Genomic DNA, 19,829 nt, shown 5'->3' on the forward strand with positions numbered 1-19,829 from the left:
CCAGAGTGCATAACTCACTTAGTTGATCAGCATAACCATCTGCAACTTAAATTGCGCACCAGAACATTAACAAACACAAGATTTTGAAGTCGTGCCAAATTTAGAGCTGCAAACTGGGCAATAACCTTATTGTTGTTTATTGTTCCTACATCTTGGATAGAAGCACCGTAACAGACAGTAATGTTACCTTATGGTGAAAATCCGAAAACTGTCTATTAAGTGAGGGAATGGAAAGATCGAGGCGCTGTGCCAAGATTTGTTTATTCTCTCACATAATGGACAGTTCGAGGAGTTTCTTATACTTAAAATATGTTCTCTACTTTCTTAATCAATCCATGCATTCCATTAAAAATATATATATTAAGTAAAAAGCATGACTACCATCAATTACTGTCTTGTTTTGTGTATACGTTCAGGAATATTAAAACATTATTATAGGTTAAGTCAATAGCTTGAGTTAATCAGGGGAAATAATATAATGAAGACTACAATTCACCAGCAATAACAATTGTTGCACATGGTCTATTGCATAAGTTAATAACATAGTGCCAGGAACAAAGTGTTAATCTATGTATAATTTATAATCGTACAATGTATATACTTGGTTGCAGTACATGATCACTTCTTTTTCGAAATTAAAAAAAAGATATGTTTTACTTCGTCTGTGTTATACTAACACAATTGATATAATATTAATGCATGTATATATATTATATGATATAATATAATATTAAGTCATCAAAAGTCATGTGTTACTTTCATTAAATAATAATAAATGCATACATCTATGCAGAATTATTCATGTATTGTATTTGTGGAAGACGCTTTTCGGAAAGACAATGCTTGTTAAATGGCATGATTATTAAAGGCACATTATGCCTCAGAAATCCATATTTTGAATACTCTAGAAATGCCAAATTATTGACTAGTGTACAAGTGAATATGATGATATATTCACCGGCAGATGACATATTGACCGATTAGTCAATAATTGTTTTATTATATAAAGAGGCTATAACAATTTTAAAATAATCACACAAAGTACATTCTTATACATGTACAACTTTCATATACAACTGTACAGCATTTCGTTGAAGCGCGGGAAAAAGACGCAAGTGCTAGATATTCAACAAATATGCGAACGCTGCGCATACAAAGTAATATACTTATACTCATCATTGCGGTGTAACCTTTATTTATAATAGTCAAGTAGTGATATTTTAATCGAGAAATATGTCATAAAAACAAAACCCAACAATTATGTTTTAATAAGCACGCGTAATTAACAGTCTTACGATATATAGTCATTGAATATGAGTCTCAATATATTTTTAGACTGGGATACTTCTATAAAAAGTTCCATTGACTACTGTTTGGACCAATGAGACTGCAGCTATATTTAGATCATATAATAATTTTTTTTAGTACTTGATTTAGAGCATGTTAGATATGCAGCAGAAAAAAGTAGCGCTAATCATAAACTGGTTTGTCGTAAAGGTAGAAAATGTAAACGAAGTAGTATTTTGACTTTCATACAAAATAAAAATTCGTGGTAAAGTATGTACCATTTGCAAACAGAACAAAAAACAAGCAAAAGATAGTTTAATTATGTATATGACAAATTAGTATTGTGTGGAAACTGTGACAAAATATTAAGGATAGAAGGTTTTTGAGAAATATAAATTATAGAATTTCTAAGGCACACACAAACTCATGTTAAGGTTTATTGATTTTCAAAACGTTTTCAACAAAGTATGTACACAATATCAACTATAGCGTCACGTATAAAAAGTGAACGATATTTTTTTCTGTCTTTTCCAAGAAACCTACTTTTATATATTTTAAGTAGTAATTACTTTTATTGCAATTTATTGGCTTGACATCGCCACTAATCTTATTAATCTTAGTGCTCTGTTTTTATAAAAAATGAAATGTATCAAAATACTTAAAGGGAATATGCCATTTTCGAGGTGCACATATTTTGGTCCATCCTGAAAAATACAAATAACAACAACAACAACAACAACAACAGCAACAACAAAAAAAAGTCCAACAACATAATTGAAAAAATTGAAGAATGCCGATATATGACAGAGTGCGATTCAAACAATATAATTTCTAAGCCGTACAACGAGGACAAATTCATTTAATTAACACATTGTCATTAAACTTATTCCATTGCTTAAAAAATGTATAAAACGCTATATATAGATAATAAGCATGGGTCGAAAGCAAATTCGATGGGAAACAAGTCCTTCCGTCATTAGATACATATCTTTCTTAAAACAGTCCTAAACTGAGAGATTGTTTACTGTTATATATCAATGCTAAAGCTTATAAAAAATATTTTCAGCCGTCGAAATACACTTTATTCAATACACAATATAATTTTCCTATATAAGGCGTATATCTCACTAATTTGTCATTTGTTAACAAAACTCAATATTTCCTGTGTTTTGATATAACAAAATAGCATACCAAACAAGTTTGCAAAACATCTAGACATGTCCCTAAATGGATCTGAAATAGACAATGGCCATGTGGTATTGTACTACTTTGTTTATGTTATTATGACTTACATTATATACGTGCTTCCGCTCTTGCTGATAATAAAGGCGTAGATTTTAAAACAGAAGAAACATTTAAGATAATTAAATTAAGGTCAGAAAGGATTGATTATCAGCGAAAATAGTATGGTTCAATATTATATAAACTATAGCGCAAGTAAGCAATTAAGATACAAGCTATTATATCACAAAGTATAAACCAGTGGACACATTTGTTGTTTTTAGAGAGGAAAATAAGAAAACATGGATCGGGATGAATGACACAAATGAAGATAAGCGGGGAAATTTAAACGATGATTTCGAGAACTGTTTTCCCAGTGATTTTTGGGGGAATTGAATCGATTTGGGTTTTTGGAAATTTGGGTGATTTATGTTTCTTTTTTAAATTATCATTTTCCCAACTTCGGTATTTCTCAAAATCTGACTTAGTAACTTAGATATTTGCCTCTGAACATTAACTTACAAATGATAGAGTGACAATCAGTTTATAAATAGCAGAAAGCTGTTTTTAAGTAAAAGCTTAAAATATCTCATGGCTACAGTGCAAGTAGAGTTATGAATTTATTCATTTCAGATTTTTTTTATAATTTAGGTAATATTAGGATATTCTATCTCATGAAGGGGTACCCCACATGATGAATGCAAACACTTGTGCAAATATAACTTAACATTTGTATGCGAGCTTTATTATTGATAGAGCTATTAATACACTCGGGATTTTTAGAAATCGAAGTTAAAAAAATTACAAATTGCCTTTTTCCGAGTTTTAATTATGATTCCAATCAATGAATCATTTCTTAATGCCTTGCACGAAAATTTTGATTATTTACACCGTTTTTGAACACTTTTTTAAGACTGAACTAATAAAATTTACAAGTTTGAAACAGTCCGCACAAATCCTTCGTAAAATACATAAATCTGGCAATGTTCATAAAATGTTGCTCCTTATAAAATTACTTTCTTAAAGAGGACAGAACTCATTCAGTTAAATAAGTCATATAGTTATGTGAATGGAACAGAAGAGGGACTTTCAGTCATAATGTTTTTTTTGCTCACTATTACACTCAGGATGCAATTCATTACACGAACATAATTGCGTTCTAAGATCAACCCAGGTCAAAAGCCTTAAATATAAAATTCGAAAAACTTACACATATCCATACCAATTGACAATCGATATTAAAAACGGTTCTGAAATCAAGCTAAGGACAGTTAAAATGTTTTCATTTTTTGACTTATTTCCATAATGAATATTGTTATTTTGGAAAAAGGGAGTGAGCGATTGTCTCAAATTTTTGTACAGAAAATATTTCTATAGACCTACGACAATGTAATAAATCACGAACAATATTTCTAATCCGATCATGTCTGAAAGCCTCATTGGAGTCCCCTTTATATAGATATTTTAAGTGAAACATATTTCAACGCAGATCAAACTTCTGAAGAACACACATTTAAGTTCGATAGTACGTAAGCTTAATCAATTGCGTAATCACAGTCCATATTACCAAAACGTTCCGAATGACCTCCAAACGTTTCCGTTATCTCTTTTTGTTATCTCTGACAAATGCTAAATATCAATATTTCATTTATAAAACTTAGTGAAAACAATCAAGGACAATGGACTATTTGACAGTAAAACTATTTGTAAGTAATGTCCTAATTTAAACTGAAGTCATTTAGTTTTAATATTTACGTCAGTATTTAAAGAATATAAAATACTTTCTTAAGTACAACATCTTATAGGACTCTTTAAATTTCCCTTTTTGTTAAGACTATTATTTATTTTATATTTGAAGTAGTTTTTATATTTATCCTTTACCCTGCTGTCGGCAACTGAGTCTACACCAATGCGACCAGTTCTGACCAAGAATAGCCGGCACATCCAATCCATCTGACAATGTTCGCTTTTCAGTCGGTACATGACCTGACATTTTTCCAATAATTGATAATTGGTAATGTGATTTACAGCTTGAGATATTGAGCGTTTTAAGGGTTAAGAAAAGTCTTAACTGGATTAATTTGTATTGAACCAATCATGTATACATAAGAATGAAAAAAAAATGAATCAATGAACAAATAATAAAATATATATATAAAAAAATGAATAAATGAGAAAATGATTTCGAAACAATTATTGGTTTTTTACTTTATTATAACATGATTTTAAATGTTCCTGTAAGTCACGTTATATTTTAAAGTGACATTATGCCCATATAAAAGTATATAGTGAGTGAACAGGTGAGAGTCAACATAAATTTTCATCATTCCTTTGTATTTAATAATTTATTTCGCATTTACAATAACTAACAACCGGATTCGAACGAAATTTCAGTGCATATCATTTAGAATTTACTTGTAACGTTCAATTTATAAAAGAGTGGGCGGTATTTTTTTATATTTTAGGCAGATTTTAAAGTTTATCCTAAACATTTTCCAATATAAACTGTTGATCAAACATCATTTAAATAGTCAATCTTTTGAAATTTTTAGTTAATTCAGCTCAACTTGACAATGAAAATATGAGCATAATGTCACTTTAGAGAATATATTTTTAATATCAAATAGGGTTTCGGCATGCTCAAACTGCTAGATAGCTAGATTACGAAAAGTTTAAATACTACTGAATGTTAGAATAAGTGAAATAAAATATTTTTCGTATCTCAGCTGAACGCAGCAGTTGTTTGTTTGGTCAATGGACAAACAGATAGAAATTGTACGAGTACATGTAAGTAAACAAATACCACCTTAAAGATCCTGTAACACAATTTTTTATGGTTTTATATAAAAAATATTATGCTTAAATAAAGATTTATCAATATTGTAGGTTCCAAAAAGCATTATTTGTAATTAAAAGATATTACCGAATTTACATTTTTTATGTTAATAAAGGGAGGTAATTAGAAGTTAATTTCCTATAACGTCCCAGTCTAACTTTTCAATAGAAAATGAATGCATATATTTTAATGATTACATAATGTGGACTAATATTGACTGTACGTATTTTACATATTCTTTGATGTTTGAAAATTGTTTTAGAAGCACAATTATATGCATAATATATTAAACAAAATTTCACTTAAGTGTGGTAACAACAGTTAGAACAACATACAGGATCTTTAAGTTGACAGATTCACTCTTTTTACATGCACGTTATTAAAGCAATATCAAGCATGTAACTTTCTATCAAAATTAAATCCCATTTATAGTGTAACTCAATTTGTAATTTTACAAAAATGAATGTAGATATTGTAAATCAAGCCTCTTGATTTCGAAATTATTCACGAATATTTCTTTTAACCGGTCAACAACATCAATTATAAAAAAATATGTGTACATGAATCATATCATAGAATAAAATACGAATACATGGTGCCAACACTATTTAAAGTAATTCTTAATGTCATTTCAATATTTACTGGAAAGCTTTTTTAGTATGTGAATGGTTATTATGAGCAATGATCAGTAAAATCTTATTTTCTATTTCAAAAGCTTCAACCGGAAAGCACTTCATGATTGCGGTGCCAGAAAGTAGCACGAGACCAGATAAAATTGTTTTTCACATAACCTCTGCTGTAAACAAGACAAAATGCACCATCAAAGCACCGGATGTACATTTTGTTCAAACCTACACCTTTGAAAGTTATATTCAAGTTAACTTGTCCTACAGAATAATGCAAGTTACTTCTTCATCGTCCTTGACCGCCAGAAAAGGAATAAAAATAAGTTGTGACCACGCATGCGCTGTACATGTTTTACCACACCATTCCAATGATGCAGTGGAAGGCTTTCTTGCACTTCCGGTTAACGCCTTAGGTACAAGATATGTTATTGCATCTTACACACCGTACCAATCCAGTACACCTAGCGAATTTGTACTAGCAGTTGTAGAAAATAATACAAAAATTCAACTGTCTAAGAAAATATACTATAACGGATATAGCAATAGTTCTTTAACATTGAACGAATTCGACACATATATTTACAAGAACTCACGTGACCTGAGCGATTCAATGATTTCTAGTGATAAACCTATATCCGTCTTCTCAGCGGCTAGCGCTAGCCAAATCCCATATGGCACAGGGGATTATCAATACATCGTAGAACAGATGATTCCAACCGAGTTTTGGGCGAAGACCTATATTGTTCCACATATTTATCCTAGAAAGTATAGTATGTATCGTATTTATGGTACTGAGTACAATACGTCAGTTACACGTCACAATGGTAAAATTACCGGATCTACTGTAATCAAGTCAAAGCATTTTGAAAACATGGCGTCTGATACAACTGTGATTATAGCTGATAAAGCTATCAGTGTAATACAATATGGTTATGATGACGATGATATGGATGGGGACCCGTTCATGACGACAGTTCAAGCAGTATCTCAATTTCAAAATTCTTACAAATTTGTGACAGATTTTGATAAAATGAGTTCTTCACGATGGCCGGTCACACTTGTTATTACCGCTCGCACTACAGACATTTCCGAAATTCTTCTGGACGGAAGTAACTCTTATATTCAAGCACATAGTCACATAATGTCTGTGCCTCCTCCAATGGCTGACTTCAGTGTCTACTACATCAATATGACTTATAACGTCTTTGGAAGTTTCCATACATTACGTCACGCATCCGGGAAGCCTTTTGGTGCAACTATCTATAGTTTACCAGGAACTGCTGCTGCTTATGGATATCCATTAAAATTCGCCCTGAAAGATCAAGGTTAGTAAACAGTTTGATAAACATATATATGATGTATGAAAAGAACATGGTACCGCTTGTATTTTTTCTTTATATATAGACTGAATTTCCCAGTCATTTTGCTTCTGAGTTTGAAAAATATCTCCTCTTTTATTATTTTAAAAATTTACTCTTTCTTTATATTTGCTAGGATCAATGGTAGAAAATGTATAATAAAACACCTAAAGTAATAGCCCAATGTTCAAATATTACTTTGTATCTTAAGCGATACGAATAAAGAATAAACTGAAAAAGCGTTTGATTTTTTAAGTTTGTCAAATTCCAACAACCACGTCAACAACAACGACGACGACAACAACAACAACAACAACTACTACAACGACCTCTCCTCCGACAACAAAGCCAACGACGACGACGATAACAACAATAGCTATATTTGCAACAACAACATCGGAAGAACAAGTTATTCATAATACTACACAAAGCACAGGTGATTATATTATATAATATAGAAAATAAGAATTCCTAAAGAACATTCCCAACGGCAATATTAAAATATAATTTTCGTGAACGGTACTGAAGTGTACTTATCAAATTTTGCTAAACACCAAACGTTTCTCACTATATATTGAAAAGTATAAGAAGGATTCAGTTATTTATTTTGCATAGTTTGATTCCAAAATGATTTGAGAAACAAAGATGCATGTACCCTCGTTTTTCTCTTTTTTAATTTGGGCAGAGGCAAATAACACGGTCATTCAAAGGTTAGATATTTTATATATTGGTCAAATTGACATTGCAAACGCTATAAAGTACATAATATGACGGTATTTTAGAAAGGCTATGAATGATCCTGGAGCAGGGGGCAGGCACTTTGAGGTTGATGTGGAACTTTGAGTATACCATAAGCTGGGCAAGGTATTACGGACGTAAAGAGAGGTAACGACAGCAACTCAAGACATGTTCTTGATTAAACCAATCCGCCGAGGATGGTTAGCAATAGTTACTCATGTTTGTAATGACCCTTTTAATTTTCTGAGGCCAATGTTTGTACTATATTATGCATAGATTGTTTCAAGAGGATAATCTGCGATCAAAAAGAATATTGCTGAGCACGATCGCGACGTGGTAGATGTTGGGATTATTTATGGTGTGAGATTGTATGAGCTGGGACAGACGGACTGACCTCATTTTGCTAAAAAGAGACAGGTTAGCGAGACATACACGTTATGTTTGACACACAAATAAGACTGTTTACCGGAGCAGTGGACGAACGATCATTTCATTTTAATTGACGATAATGCGCCACCTGACATGACCTAAATGCCCCGGAACTACTAGCAGAGGGAAGGCATTGGGCGCCTTGACTGGCATGGTCTGTCACATGACTTAAATCCAATGAAGCACATGTGCCATGACCTACAGGTACGGCTATCGTCTTAACTGGCACAACCCGCAAACAGCCAGGAGTTTGAGACCAAGTTGATGCAGGAAAGGTCAGACACTTCAAAGTGTGCATGATATGTAGTTGCCACGCAGTTATCTTGAGTAATGAACCACACCCATGCTATTGGGTCAAATTGTGCAAATTTGGAAAACAAGTTGCGTGTCCAATATTGGATACAGGGTCTTCCTCTACTGTAAAACATAACCAAAAAGCAAAATCAGTAAACTTTTAATTTTGTCCTTCAATCCTGTCCTGTCCTGTGACCTAGTTTTTATCCGGATATAACCCATCTTTGAACTTGACCTAGAAATCATCAAAACAAACTTCCTGACAAATTTGCAGAATATTTGAACCATAACTGCAGCCAGTAGAGTGTTAACAATTTTTTCTATTTACAGCTCCTTTGACCTAGTTTTTGATCGGAAATAACCCATCTTCGAACTTGACCAAGAAGTTATCAAAACAATCTTCCTGACAAATTTATAGAATATTTGGATCAAAACTGCAGCCACTAGAGTGTTTACAAACTTTTTCTATTTTTAGCTCCTGTGACCTAGTTTTTGACCGGAGATGACCAATCTTTGAGTTTGACCTAGAAATCATCAACACAACCTTCCTGACAAATTTCAAGAATATCTGGATCAAAACTGCAGCCACTAGAGTGTTAACAAGCTTTTTCTATTTTTTAGCTCCTGGGACCTAGTTTTTGACGGGAAATAACCCATCTTCGAACTTGATCTAGAAATTATCAAAACAACCTTCCTGACAAATTTCAAGAATATTTGGATCAAAACTGCAGCCAGTAGAGTGTTAACAAACTATTTTATTTTTAGCTCCTGTGACCTAGTTTTTGACCGGAGATGACCCATCTTTGAACTTGACCTAGAAATCATCAACATTACCTTCCTGACAAATTTCAAGAATATCTGGAACAAACTGCAGCCACTAGAGTGTTAACAAGCTTTCTCTATTTTTAGCTCCTGTGACCTAGTTTTTGACTCGAGATAACCCATATTCGACCTCGATCTGTATTTCATGGCGACAAACATTCTGACAAAGTTTGACAATGATCTACTGCTAGACTGTTAACAACCCAATTGTTGACGACGAACGACGCACGACGCACTACGCACGACGACGGACGCCGGACATAGCCCCATCACTATACCTCACCTTGACCACTTCGTGGTCAGGTGAGCTAAAAATGGAAAATCACATTTGTAGTAGTTCATATTTTCTCTCGAATTATACATTGTACCACCGAAAAGAACTGGTAACAACATTACACGTGTATGGACCTTTGTATTAATTTCTTATCGATAAGGCAATGTTGTGTGTGTTTTTTTTTTTATCTTTTATTGCATTAAAAATCTTTGCCATTGTGTCCTCTCTTGTTTTAGCTTGGTGTTCTGCTGGACTCCGTTCCGGTGGTCATGTGAGGCTGATCTGTTTTTGGAGATACATGCATTTAATGCCGTTCTTCATTCTTGATCTTTGTTTTTCATTTTTTGTAATAATGCATTTGTTTATTTCACATTCCTACTTGGAAGAAAAATTCCGGTTTTAATTTTATTGCATTGATTTATATTTTAAACAAATGCCTTTTTTTCTGTAGCCCTGCGACATATAGTCATCGTTAAAATTTCGCATTTCCTGCATGAATGTACACCATTACTTTGATTATACTGTATACACATTTTTTTAAATATCTGTATTTGTATATATGATGTTAAAGTGCATATTGTTTCATTTTTAGGTGGAATCCAGTGTTTTGACTGCCGAGACATTCCACATCTAAAATATTGTGACAAAGTGACCAGGTGCTCAGGAAATGAGGTAAAACATATTTAAGCGTCAGTGTTGTATAAACTATACCACCGATCAAAATAGATGAAAATGAAACCTAAGAAGTGGCCAAACACGGGTAAAATACTACAAGTTCGTAGTAATTGAGCCTATTCATGGATGTAAGAGGTGAATGAAAATAAACGTTAACGTCTCTAGCATCGGTTTTGTACCCTTACCTAAATACCTGACTGCATCGGTAGCTGATTCGATCCTAGGGCTTGGATTAATACTTCCGTGACAATTGTTTTTGGACATCAAGTTTAATGTTTTTCTGTGTCAAAATAGAGTGAAATAAGAATGTCCCTAAAGAAAGCCCAACTCGGGAAAATTGAAAATGTTGCAGGCTCGGTTTGCTTGAGCCTGTTCATTGACGGTACTGGAAAGTGCAAGTTACCGTCCACGCCCCCTAGCACCGGCTTAAGCAGAATTCAACATTTAACATGACCTGGTAAAAATTTAGAATCAAGTTTCGTTCCAATGTATAAAACTGCATGCTACATTGGTAATACAAATTTTACCAATAAAATTAAACAAATTACAATCCTCGACATTACAATACATTTAGTAAGGTTAAATTTAATTGTATGGCTCATTCCAGATAACTAAAGATGATAAAAAATGAATGTTCTCGTGCATAAAATTCTTAAAGGTTTGCATGCATGTACTTTATTTTTGCAAGCTGTATACATTTACAGAACAAATGTTTATTTTAACACTGATTATGAGGACTATCTTCATCACAGGACTGCATTTTTATTACACTTAGGTTTGTTACGTTGAGAGCTACACCAAACCTCATGGGCAGAAAATGTACAGGTCTGGATGTATAGGCAAGGGGGTAGGTACATCTGTACAAATAAGTGTACAGTTTCATCTTGACGTATCAATAATCAAATACGTATATATTGATGATTAGCGTATGGTGTGTTAATAAGAAGGTACGTCTGAATATTAGGATATGGGTTAGGTGCATAATATTGTATTACTCAGTAAGAATATGCATCTTGGCCTATCAATAGGGAGGATTTTACATGTGACTAATTTAACGGTTGGTACATCTGGGTGTATACCTACATTGACACGTGTATCTAGGCGTATAAATATTATGGTAGCGTTGAAAAATCCTCAATTCTTGTTTTGCCCTGTAATAAGAATAAGGGCTTTTAGACAATTGCCTTCTTTAACACCACCTGATTTTGAAATATGTTGTTTGTAAAACTCTTTCTAATGTCAAATGTTTTTTTTTAAATTATGTAAGTGTGTTGACAGATTCTTTTGCATCTGTTGACAGGGATGCCAACCATTGAGTGGAACAAACGACTGCCTTCAGTGTTGTGAGTCTAGAGACTTTTGTAACATCGATGGCTGTGAAGAAGAAGGTTTCCTGTTTTTAAACTAATCAATGCTCTTTTCATTTCTTGGCTAAGATACATTTCAGAAGCCGAGTTCTTCGTTTTACATTAATGTCCGTAATATTTGGACAGCTTAATTCGAATGTATCTAGTTTGAAACCAGTTTTCCTAGTGACGACAATTCTCTTTTCTGCTCCTCTGTCTTGACAATTGTTAGAAAATATCATGCATATGTGCCATGATCATACTGTTATGTTTTTGAAATCTCAGTAACAATAATGTCTTTAAAAATAACCAAAATACAAATAACATCATGAATGATTGCATTAATTATTTAACAATGTAATCTAAATAATGGCCATACTCAAAACATACTTCGAATGTCACGACGACAATTGCAAGTGCATAACTTGAATACTGACCATTTTCCTAAATGTACTACAGAAATAACGATCATAAATGTACTACTACGATACTTTTTATACAATACTCATTCTTTGTTTTATATTTCAGCTCAAAGTTCAATAAGTTCTGGGATTCGTGGGCCGTATTGTTACGACTGTTCACATATCGGAGAGAATGAAAAATGCACATCCGTTCAAATGTGTCCCACCGACCAGGTAATATTTTATATATATCATTAAGCAAAATTACTGTAAAAAAGATAATTTCATGGGATATTATTCAAATTAATTCGAGATCTTATATAATGGTTGTATTATGTTACAAAAATTGTATTGATACATTGTTTACAACTAATATATAATTAAATAATGACATTTCAAGTCTTATGTAATACAACACAAAACCTTTTACTTTTTATCAGTTTTGAAAATTTTGAAAATATCATTAATGAATTAAAACCCCATTTACATTTTCTACAACCACCTAATAACATATATCAGTGTTATACGACTTCGGTATACAACATTAGTCTGACCAATGTTGATTTTGCTTGTTCACAATACAATCCATAAAATCATGCTTTTCTAAAATATTTTTTGTATTGGCCCATTTATCCTTAGCAACTTATTCATATTATATATAAAGTAAAACGTTTGCAAGTCTGCCTGGACACAAAATTAATTACTGTCAACCGGAATGTGGTGACATAACTATTGAACAAATGACATAATTACTGCAAGAACTTAACCTTTCAGGTGTGTATGATAGAGAAGTACGCCTGGGGAAACAATGACTTCAACTACGTTATGGGATGTATACGTCCACATGTAATTCGTTTTTCTTCTCAATCATAGCGTATATTTTAGATACTTTTGCAAGCTACCGTTAAGTTTAAGTAATAAATGACATCGCCAGTCTGTAACGTCAAAAACATACTGTCCCATAGAAACACCAACCATTTGTTAAGAGGTTGTACATGGTTCTATCTGCCAGAAGAATTACAAAATGCATATTTCTTTTAATTTGCATATTTCATGAATTGAGAAAAATTCTTCTCTTTCATCGACTCATCCACTACAAAATATATATTTTTGCAGAATCTTGCTGTTTTGCAGTTAATTTTAGCACTTTACGTAAGTATCTAGCATTTTCACTGCCTCATTTAATAATAATGTTTTCAGCTAACTTGACGTTCTATTCAATATCACATGTACGTGAACACTGTGCTATATTTTTTGCACCTCTGCTCACAGGTTTGCGAAGCAAAGAAACGCTCAGTGTTAGACCGGAAGTTGACAGCTCGCCACGCGCCAGTTTGTACACATTGCTGCCACACTGATTTCTGCAACCAAAATTGCACGCACCATTACAATCCAGGACTTATAGGTACATTTTTTTCGAGACATTACAAAGAGTTCAAACTTATACTTTAGAAATTTAAAAGGAAAATAAATGAATATTACCTTTTAAAGATCAAGATTCAGAAAGTAACCTTATCTTGTCTTTCTTGTACAATATCAAATTAGTTATTCAATGATTCCGAATTATTGTATCAAGATTTGAAATTATTTAATTTAATATGGTTATCTAAAGTTATTTTTACAGTATTTTAGTTTGTAACGTTTGATAGTACCTACTTTTAATAACTGTGTTTGTTTATTTTTGTAGGTTAACAGAGCATTTTGTTAAAGACTTCCGTCTGTCTTACTGTACGTAGTTGAGTATTGTATTAAATAAAATGTAACAAGAAAAGGGTTCGTGACCTGATATATTTTATAAGACAGTGACAGTGACAAAACATCTGCGGATATGAAAAACCTTAAAACCACCAAGTTTCTTTTGCCTTACAGAAACATTTTCTAGAAACACTTCGTTACGCTTATAAATCGTTTAGCAATTACATTTTTATATTGTTGCATTCGCATTGCTAAACCGTAAGACTTCTACAGTATTACAGGACGCCAAACAAATTTGCTTACATATTTTAAAAGGAGAGATTTGGTTCACCAAAGATAGTCATTTCACTGAGACTGTTGAAAAGTCACTTTGCTAGGTATCTAAAATCGAAACAACATCGTTTTCTTTCTATTCGTACAATTTTATTATTTTATGGGAATGTGGACGTAGTACGAATACAAGCTTGCATATCACAGTGAAGCTGAGGTTTTCACTTATTCATCGAGAGTTTTATTTTAAAAGCCAGCCAACATTGTATATGCCAGTCGACGTCTACCCAGATGCTATTAAAACTGCAGTCAAATACCATATTTAAATACTTTTGCACTCGGAAGATTATTTGAAGTAATCCTACAAAGAAGTTACATGATTTATATCGGTTGAAAACAAAGTGTCCCATACATTTACATGTATTTGATCTGAGCACACATGAGATTGCTGACTTTAAAAATATTATATTTTAAAATAATTCATTTATCATGTCTGTCATAGTGAATTTTTGGAAAAAGGCATTTATCAGTTTATATGTTGGCACTAAAGTTCTAGCAGTCTATATCAAAGCATTTGATGTATAGCTTTTTAATGAATATTTGAAAACCAAGAGACATTCGCAAAATTTATTTGACAAATACTATAAGTTACAAGTACAAATGTTGCTGAAATGCAGCAATTGAGAAGCTCCGCGCAAAAAAAGTGCTCATTACAGATACCTTGCCAAATTATTCCTACGCACAGGTCATGTTATATTCAGATTAGGTACTATTGTAGATTTTTTCCGAATGTTTTGTTAGCCATTTTTTGCATAGTTATATTTATCTTATGCACTGTCCATAATTAAAAAGAAGGGAACAATTTTTAATATAAAAATGCTTTCACTGATGCCTACCTGGTAAGGAAAGTAATTCCATTGAATACAAACAAGACTTGTAAATGTTTATTCTGACAATAGGAACGACTTGTTTGTAAAAGCTATTGAAATAGATAGTTGGTTTGAAAACTTAAGTGATGATGAACAGTTATACTTTATACTCTCAAATCAAAATATTGTTAAGTGTGCGGCAAAATCCTGTTATCAAATTCTTAACATTCGAAATAGATATATGTATCACAACACTTGAGACTCAGTAGATGATTTTAAACATTATAAAATAAATATTGTATATTAAATATAAGATAATATTTGTTTTGACAATACTTGTATATATCTTCAGACTTGCGGTGTCTCCAGATATATAGTAGTAAAATGTCGAAATAAATTAATTTTATACATGGGTAGGATTTTCTTAATAATAGTTAGGGTTTTTTTATCACATGATAAGACATGGTTGCTAATCTAGTTCTCATTTCTAATCTTATTAAAGTAAGGAAGTTTGGTTTTAGAGGGCTGATCATTACTTATGACAGAAATTTAAGTGTTTTACATGTCAGCTTGTTTTTAGATAAATTTTATGTTTGGATTAGCAACTGTGTCCTATTAATTTTTAACTGCCTAACTATATGGAAAATATTGATGTCTGGTTTATGTACAGTCATGGTGTGGGTGGAGCAACGAAGTGTCATCATAAGGTTAACACTTCGGTGTTCCACAAATGCTGCTTACTGCTTAGTGTATATACATGTAAAGTGTTCATTAATTGTATATGCAGTGGAGTTCCACTAATAAGACCACGATCATGCAAATTTAGGCAATATAAAGAACCAGAGTTTTTAAGTTATGGAGCTGAAGTGGCTCGCTGGTGACACCTTTCCGCTGTTGGGGCCATCGTTTTGTGTGGTCTTTTTGGTGGAACTTTACTGTATATGTAAACATATAGTCTCAGATAATTCTTTTTAGAATGACCATATTGTAATTGTAATTTTATATGTCTCTTCTAATTGTTAAATATGGATAAGACTCAAATAAAATAAATAAATATTTATATGTTATGTGACATGACTGTACTGTGTTCTGTTTGTGTCACTACTGTAGTCAGTAACAGAAGATAATAGAAATATCAAAGTCTGTTACAATTGTAACAAATATACAAATAGTAACAAAAGGGACTAATATTATAATATACATGTAGTAATATTACATGCATATTTTTCATGTCAAATTAAAAAAAATGGTTTCTTTCAATACTGAAAGTAGAACACACTCTGAGACCAAATTCAGGTTTTTTTTTGTTTGTTATACACGCATTACATGGTGATACAGTATTTATCAATATAATAAGAGACTGTTACCTGAATTTTAGGGAGGTATGAGGAAATTCACTAATATCATATTCGTGCGAGACAAAGATATGAAAGCTATTTGACATTGGTAATATATATAAAAAAACTACTGTTAATTAATTTTTAGGGAGATCAATATATATTTTTTGTTGAATTGCTTTAAAACCATTCATAAAATAAATTACACTTCATGTTCAAACTGCAGATCAAAGTTTCTGTTATTGTCATGATATCTATCTATAGCCTATGCTTAAGGTGATTCCGCTTTGTCAGCTATGTTTGTTTTCATTAAAGTCTGTCTAAAGTGAAAGTAGGCCAAAATTCATACATGTATAACAACAAAGCTCTTATTGTAAAATGATGAACCATTTGAAAGTACACTTCCAGGTTTATATTTTAAGGACAATTATAAACAAAAATAAAAATGATAACAATAAGAATATTTACCTTGAATGTGCTACATTTCTTAAGACCAAAAACATTCTGTTGCAAAGTTTTATGCACATTTCATGAATGGCAAAATCCTTTTTAAAGTCTGTTTTAGTGCCAACAAAAGCTATTTTTTGCAGCAAATACAAAAATCTTTCAAAACTTAACTCCAAATAAATCAGTATCCCATGTCCTTCTAAGCACATGGCCTCCATTATTTTTTGTAAAAAAGTAGTGCAAGAGAACAATCATCATTTATAGCCTTATGAACTACAATTAAAATGAAAACACAATCAAACTTTAAAATCTAACCTTTTTATGTGTAACAGTGAAGTGTGTCTGTCTGTCATGTACACAAGAAATAGGTAAATGATGTTTATTTTCATATGGTACTACTTTTTTACACATGTCATGGAGGCCATGTTTTTTCAAGGTCAGATAAACTACTTTCCTAAGATTTATGTTTTTTTAAAGTTTTTTTGTATTTTCTGCAAAAAATAGCATTTGTTTGCACTAAAATAGACTTTAAACTGGATTTTGCCATTCATGAAATGTGCATAAAACTTTGCAACAGAATGTTTTTGGTCTTCAGAAATGTAGCCCATTCAAGGTAAATTTCTTATTGTTATCATTTTTATTTTTGTTTAAAATAGTCTTTAAAACATAGAATTGGAAGTGTACTTGCAAATGGCTCATCATATAACAATGTGAGCTTTGTTGTTATATGAATTTTGGCCTACTTTCACTTTGGACAGACTTTGTGAAAACAAACATGGCTGAGAAAGCGGAAACACCTTATTGAAGGTCCATCCGCTCGTAAGGGTACAAAATGCAGCGAAAGCTGCCGAGTACGAATCCCCGCACATATTACCAATCATATCTCTAACTTATTTCTTTTTCACGAAGTGGTATGCTGTTCCAATGAAACGATTGAAATGTAACGTTATATACTAAAGTTTAATTATTTCAAAACAACCAATATATCAACATGTTATTATTAAACATTTAATTTCATTAATATAAATTAAGAATAATTATCAAAAGCAAAATCGTTAAAATCTTATGCCTGATATCTTCTTAATATTGAAAAATTCAACCACTAATAGTATACTTGATATGCTGTGTGTAAATGTATTGCAAAATGTAACAAATTATTATTTCATGTACTACTAAAAAAGGGAAATATCAAATTTATAACTGAAGTAACATTTATTGCTATTTATAGCTTTCGAATTTATGTAACAGCAGAACTGCTTTCCGGTTCTCATTCATTAATATGACATGCTGCGAATCACCGACGGGGAAACCAAATATAGAAATCGAAAGGAGTTCTTGAATGCAGATTTACTTTTAGCTGTTAATCGAAAGGATTTATTGCTCAAATCCGGGCCCATGGACAAAAAAAATAGTAAACACAAATAGCTCCGCGCCTGTGGGCGCGGAGCAATAACCTTCGTCCTGTGAAAGTTGCATTTGCCTTGTTCTTTTTGTTGTTATATAATCACTCCAGAATCATGCGCTGTTCAAACTATCAAGATAATAAAATCATTAAATAACACTGACAATGCTTGCAATTATGGTTGTATTCGATTGCAACAATTCTTTAATCATTCTCGATTAAGTACATTTTGTCTGCATATATTGCAGCATGAAATTAGATTTTATAAAAAAGATACTTAATACCCGATTAAGATATAGCTAGTATGATGGATTCTCCCTAGTCTAGGCATCGCCGAAAAATAAATAAGATAATAAGACAAACACAGTGCGCTCCCATCTCCTTGACACGGAGGAACTATTTTTTAAAGTGACTGTTGATTCGAGAATCATGTCTAAAAGGCATCTGCATCTACCGCTGATTCAATCTTTTTAGGGACTGGTAGTCGGTGCGGAGAAAATGATAAATTCTCGCAAGGAATGCAGGTGAGGTAGATTTATCTCGAGATAACCAAAAATGTTTAAACTTTGGTGTTTTTCAAATTAGATAAAACACCCAAATAATTTAAAGAATGCAATTTGCTTTGACACTTGCCAAAAGGCCAAATAGTGATAACGAAAATTGACATCAGATATGGTGTTATGCGTAATAAGTGTATTTAGTGGACCAGTCGTGCGAATTCCTGTTCCTCAAAGTAGGGATTAAATGTGATATATATTTGTCCTTAAGCACGTATCTAGCATGTCCGTTTGTTAATAACAAAACGGGTGTTCGAGTATTTAGTTTATATAGAAGTTATTTTCAGTTCGTGTAGAATCCGAATCCATTCTGAACTTAACAATGACTGAAAAGATTCTTGCTCAAGGAATTGTTGTAATCCAAGCGGCAAGCGATCCTTATATTGTGAGGCCGACGTGTAAAGCAATAGGTCATACCGCTGCACTATCGGCAATTGAACAAATATGTCTTTTGTTTACGGAAAATTTAACCACCTAGGCCTTCAACCTATATACGAAACAAAACTCCAAAACGGTGATAAATATTATATAAACGCCGCTCAGACCAAAGTAAATCAAAATAAAAATCTGGAGAAAGGGTAATCCCCCGGAAGCATAATTATAAATCACAACATAATAGCATGGAAGTTGCAGATTTGTGTTGTTTCACTTTGTCTGTACATAAGGGATATGAAAGAGTACAATATCCTTCTACGCCCCTTGCGCCGGCTTGAGCGGTACTCAATGTTCAAGTCTAAAAAGTGCTGGTATCAATGAACCTGGAGGACCAGATAAATACAATTACAATAAATACAATCATTTTGATTCAACTCAATTATTAAGTTAATAATTTAGATATTATCTTGCCACTTTATTTCTTCATATTCAATTTACTTAAATGAAACTGTTAACATTTACCAGAACAATGATTAAGTTTAGCAGTGAAAACAAAACCTGATAATAATG

The 19,829-nt window shown here is 32.3% G+C and overlaps 2 protein-coding genes across 2 annotated transcripts in view; one reads left to right on the forward strand and one right to left on the reverse strand.

Moving 5' to 3' along the window:
* The window catches only part of LOC132752700 (uncharacterized), a 70,795-nt gene that overhangs the window by 18,296 nt on the left and 32,670 nt on the right, over positions 1–19,829 (reverse strand). The window lies entirely within an intron of this gene.
* LOC132752695 (uncharacterized) lies at positions 4,089–16,213 on the forward strand. The gene is made up of 11 exons (XM_060743057.1): positions 4,089–4,214; positions 5,235–5,295; positions 6,060–7,295; positions 7,585–7,764; positions 10,478–10,557; positions 11,336–11,407; positions 11,861–11,948; positions 12,435–12,541; positions 13,082–13,153; positions 13,580–13,712; positions 13,995–16,213. Exons 1-11 carry the CDS (start codon positions 4,188–4,190, stop codon positions 13,997–13,999), a joined length of 2,061 nt encoding a protein of 686 aa, XP_060599040.1. The 5' UTR covers positions 4,089–4,187; the 3' UTR covers positions 14,000–16,213.

Source organism: Ruditapes philippinarum, unplaced genomic scaffold, assembly GCF_026571515.1.
Source record: "Ruditapes philippinarum isolate M1 unplaced genomic scaffold, ASM2657151v2 ctg3878_1_1_1_1, whole genome shotgun sequence".
Lineage (NCBI taxonomy): Eukaryota > Metazoa > Mollusca > Bivalvia > Venerida > Veneridae > Ruditapes > Ruditapes philippinarum.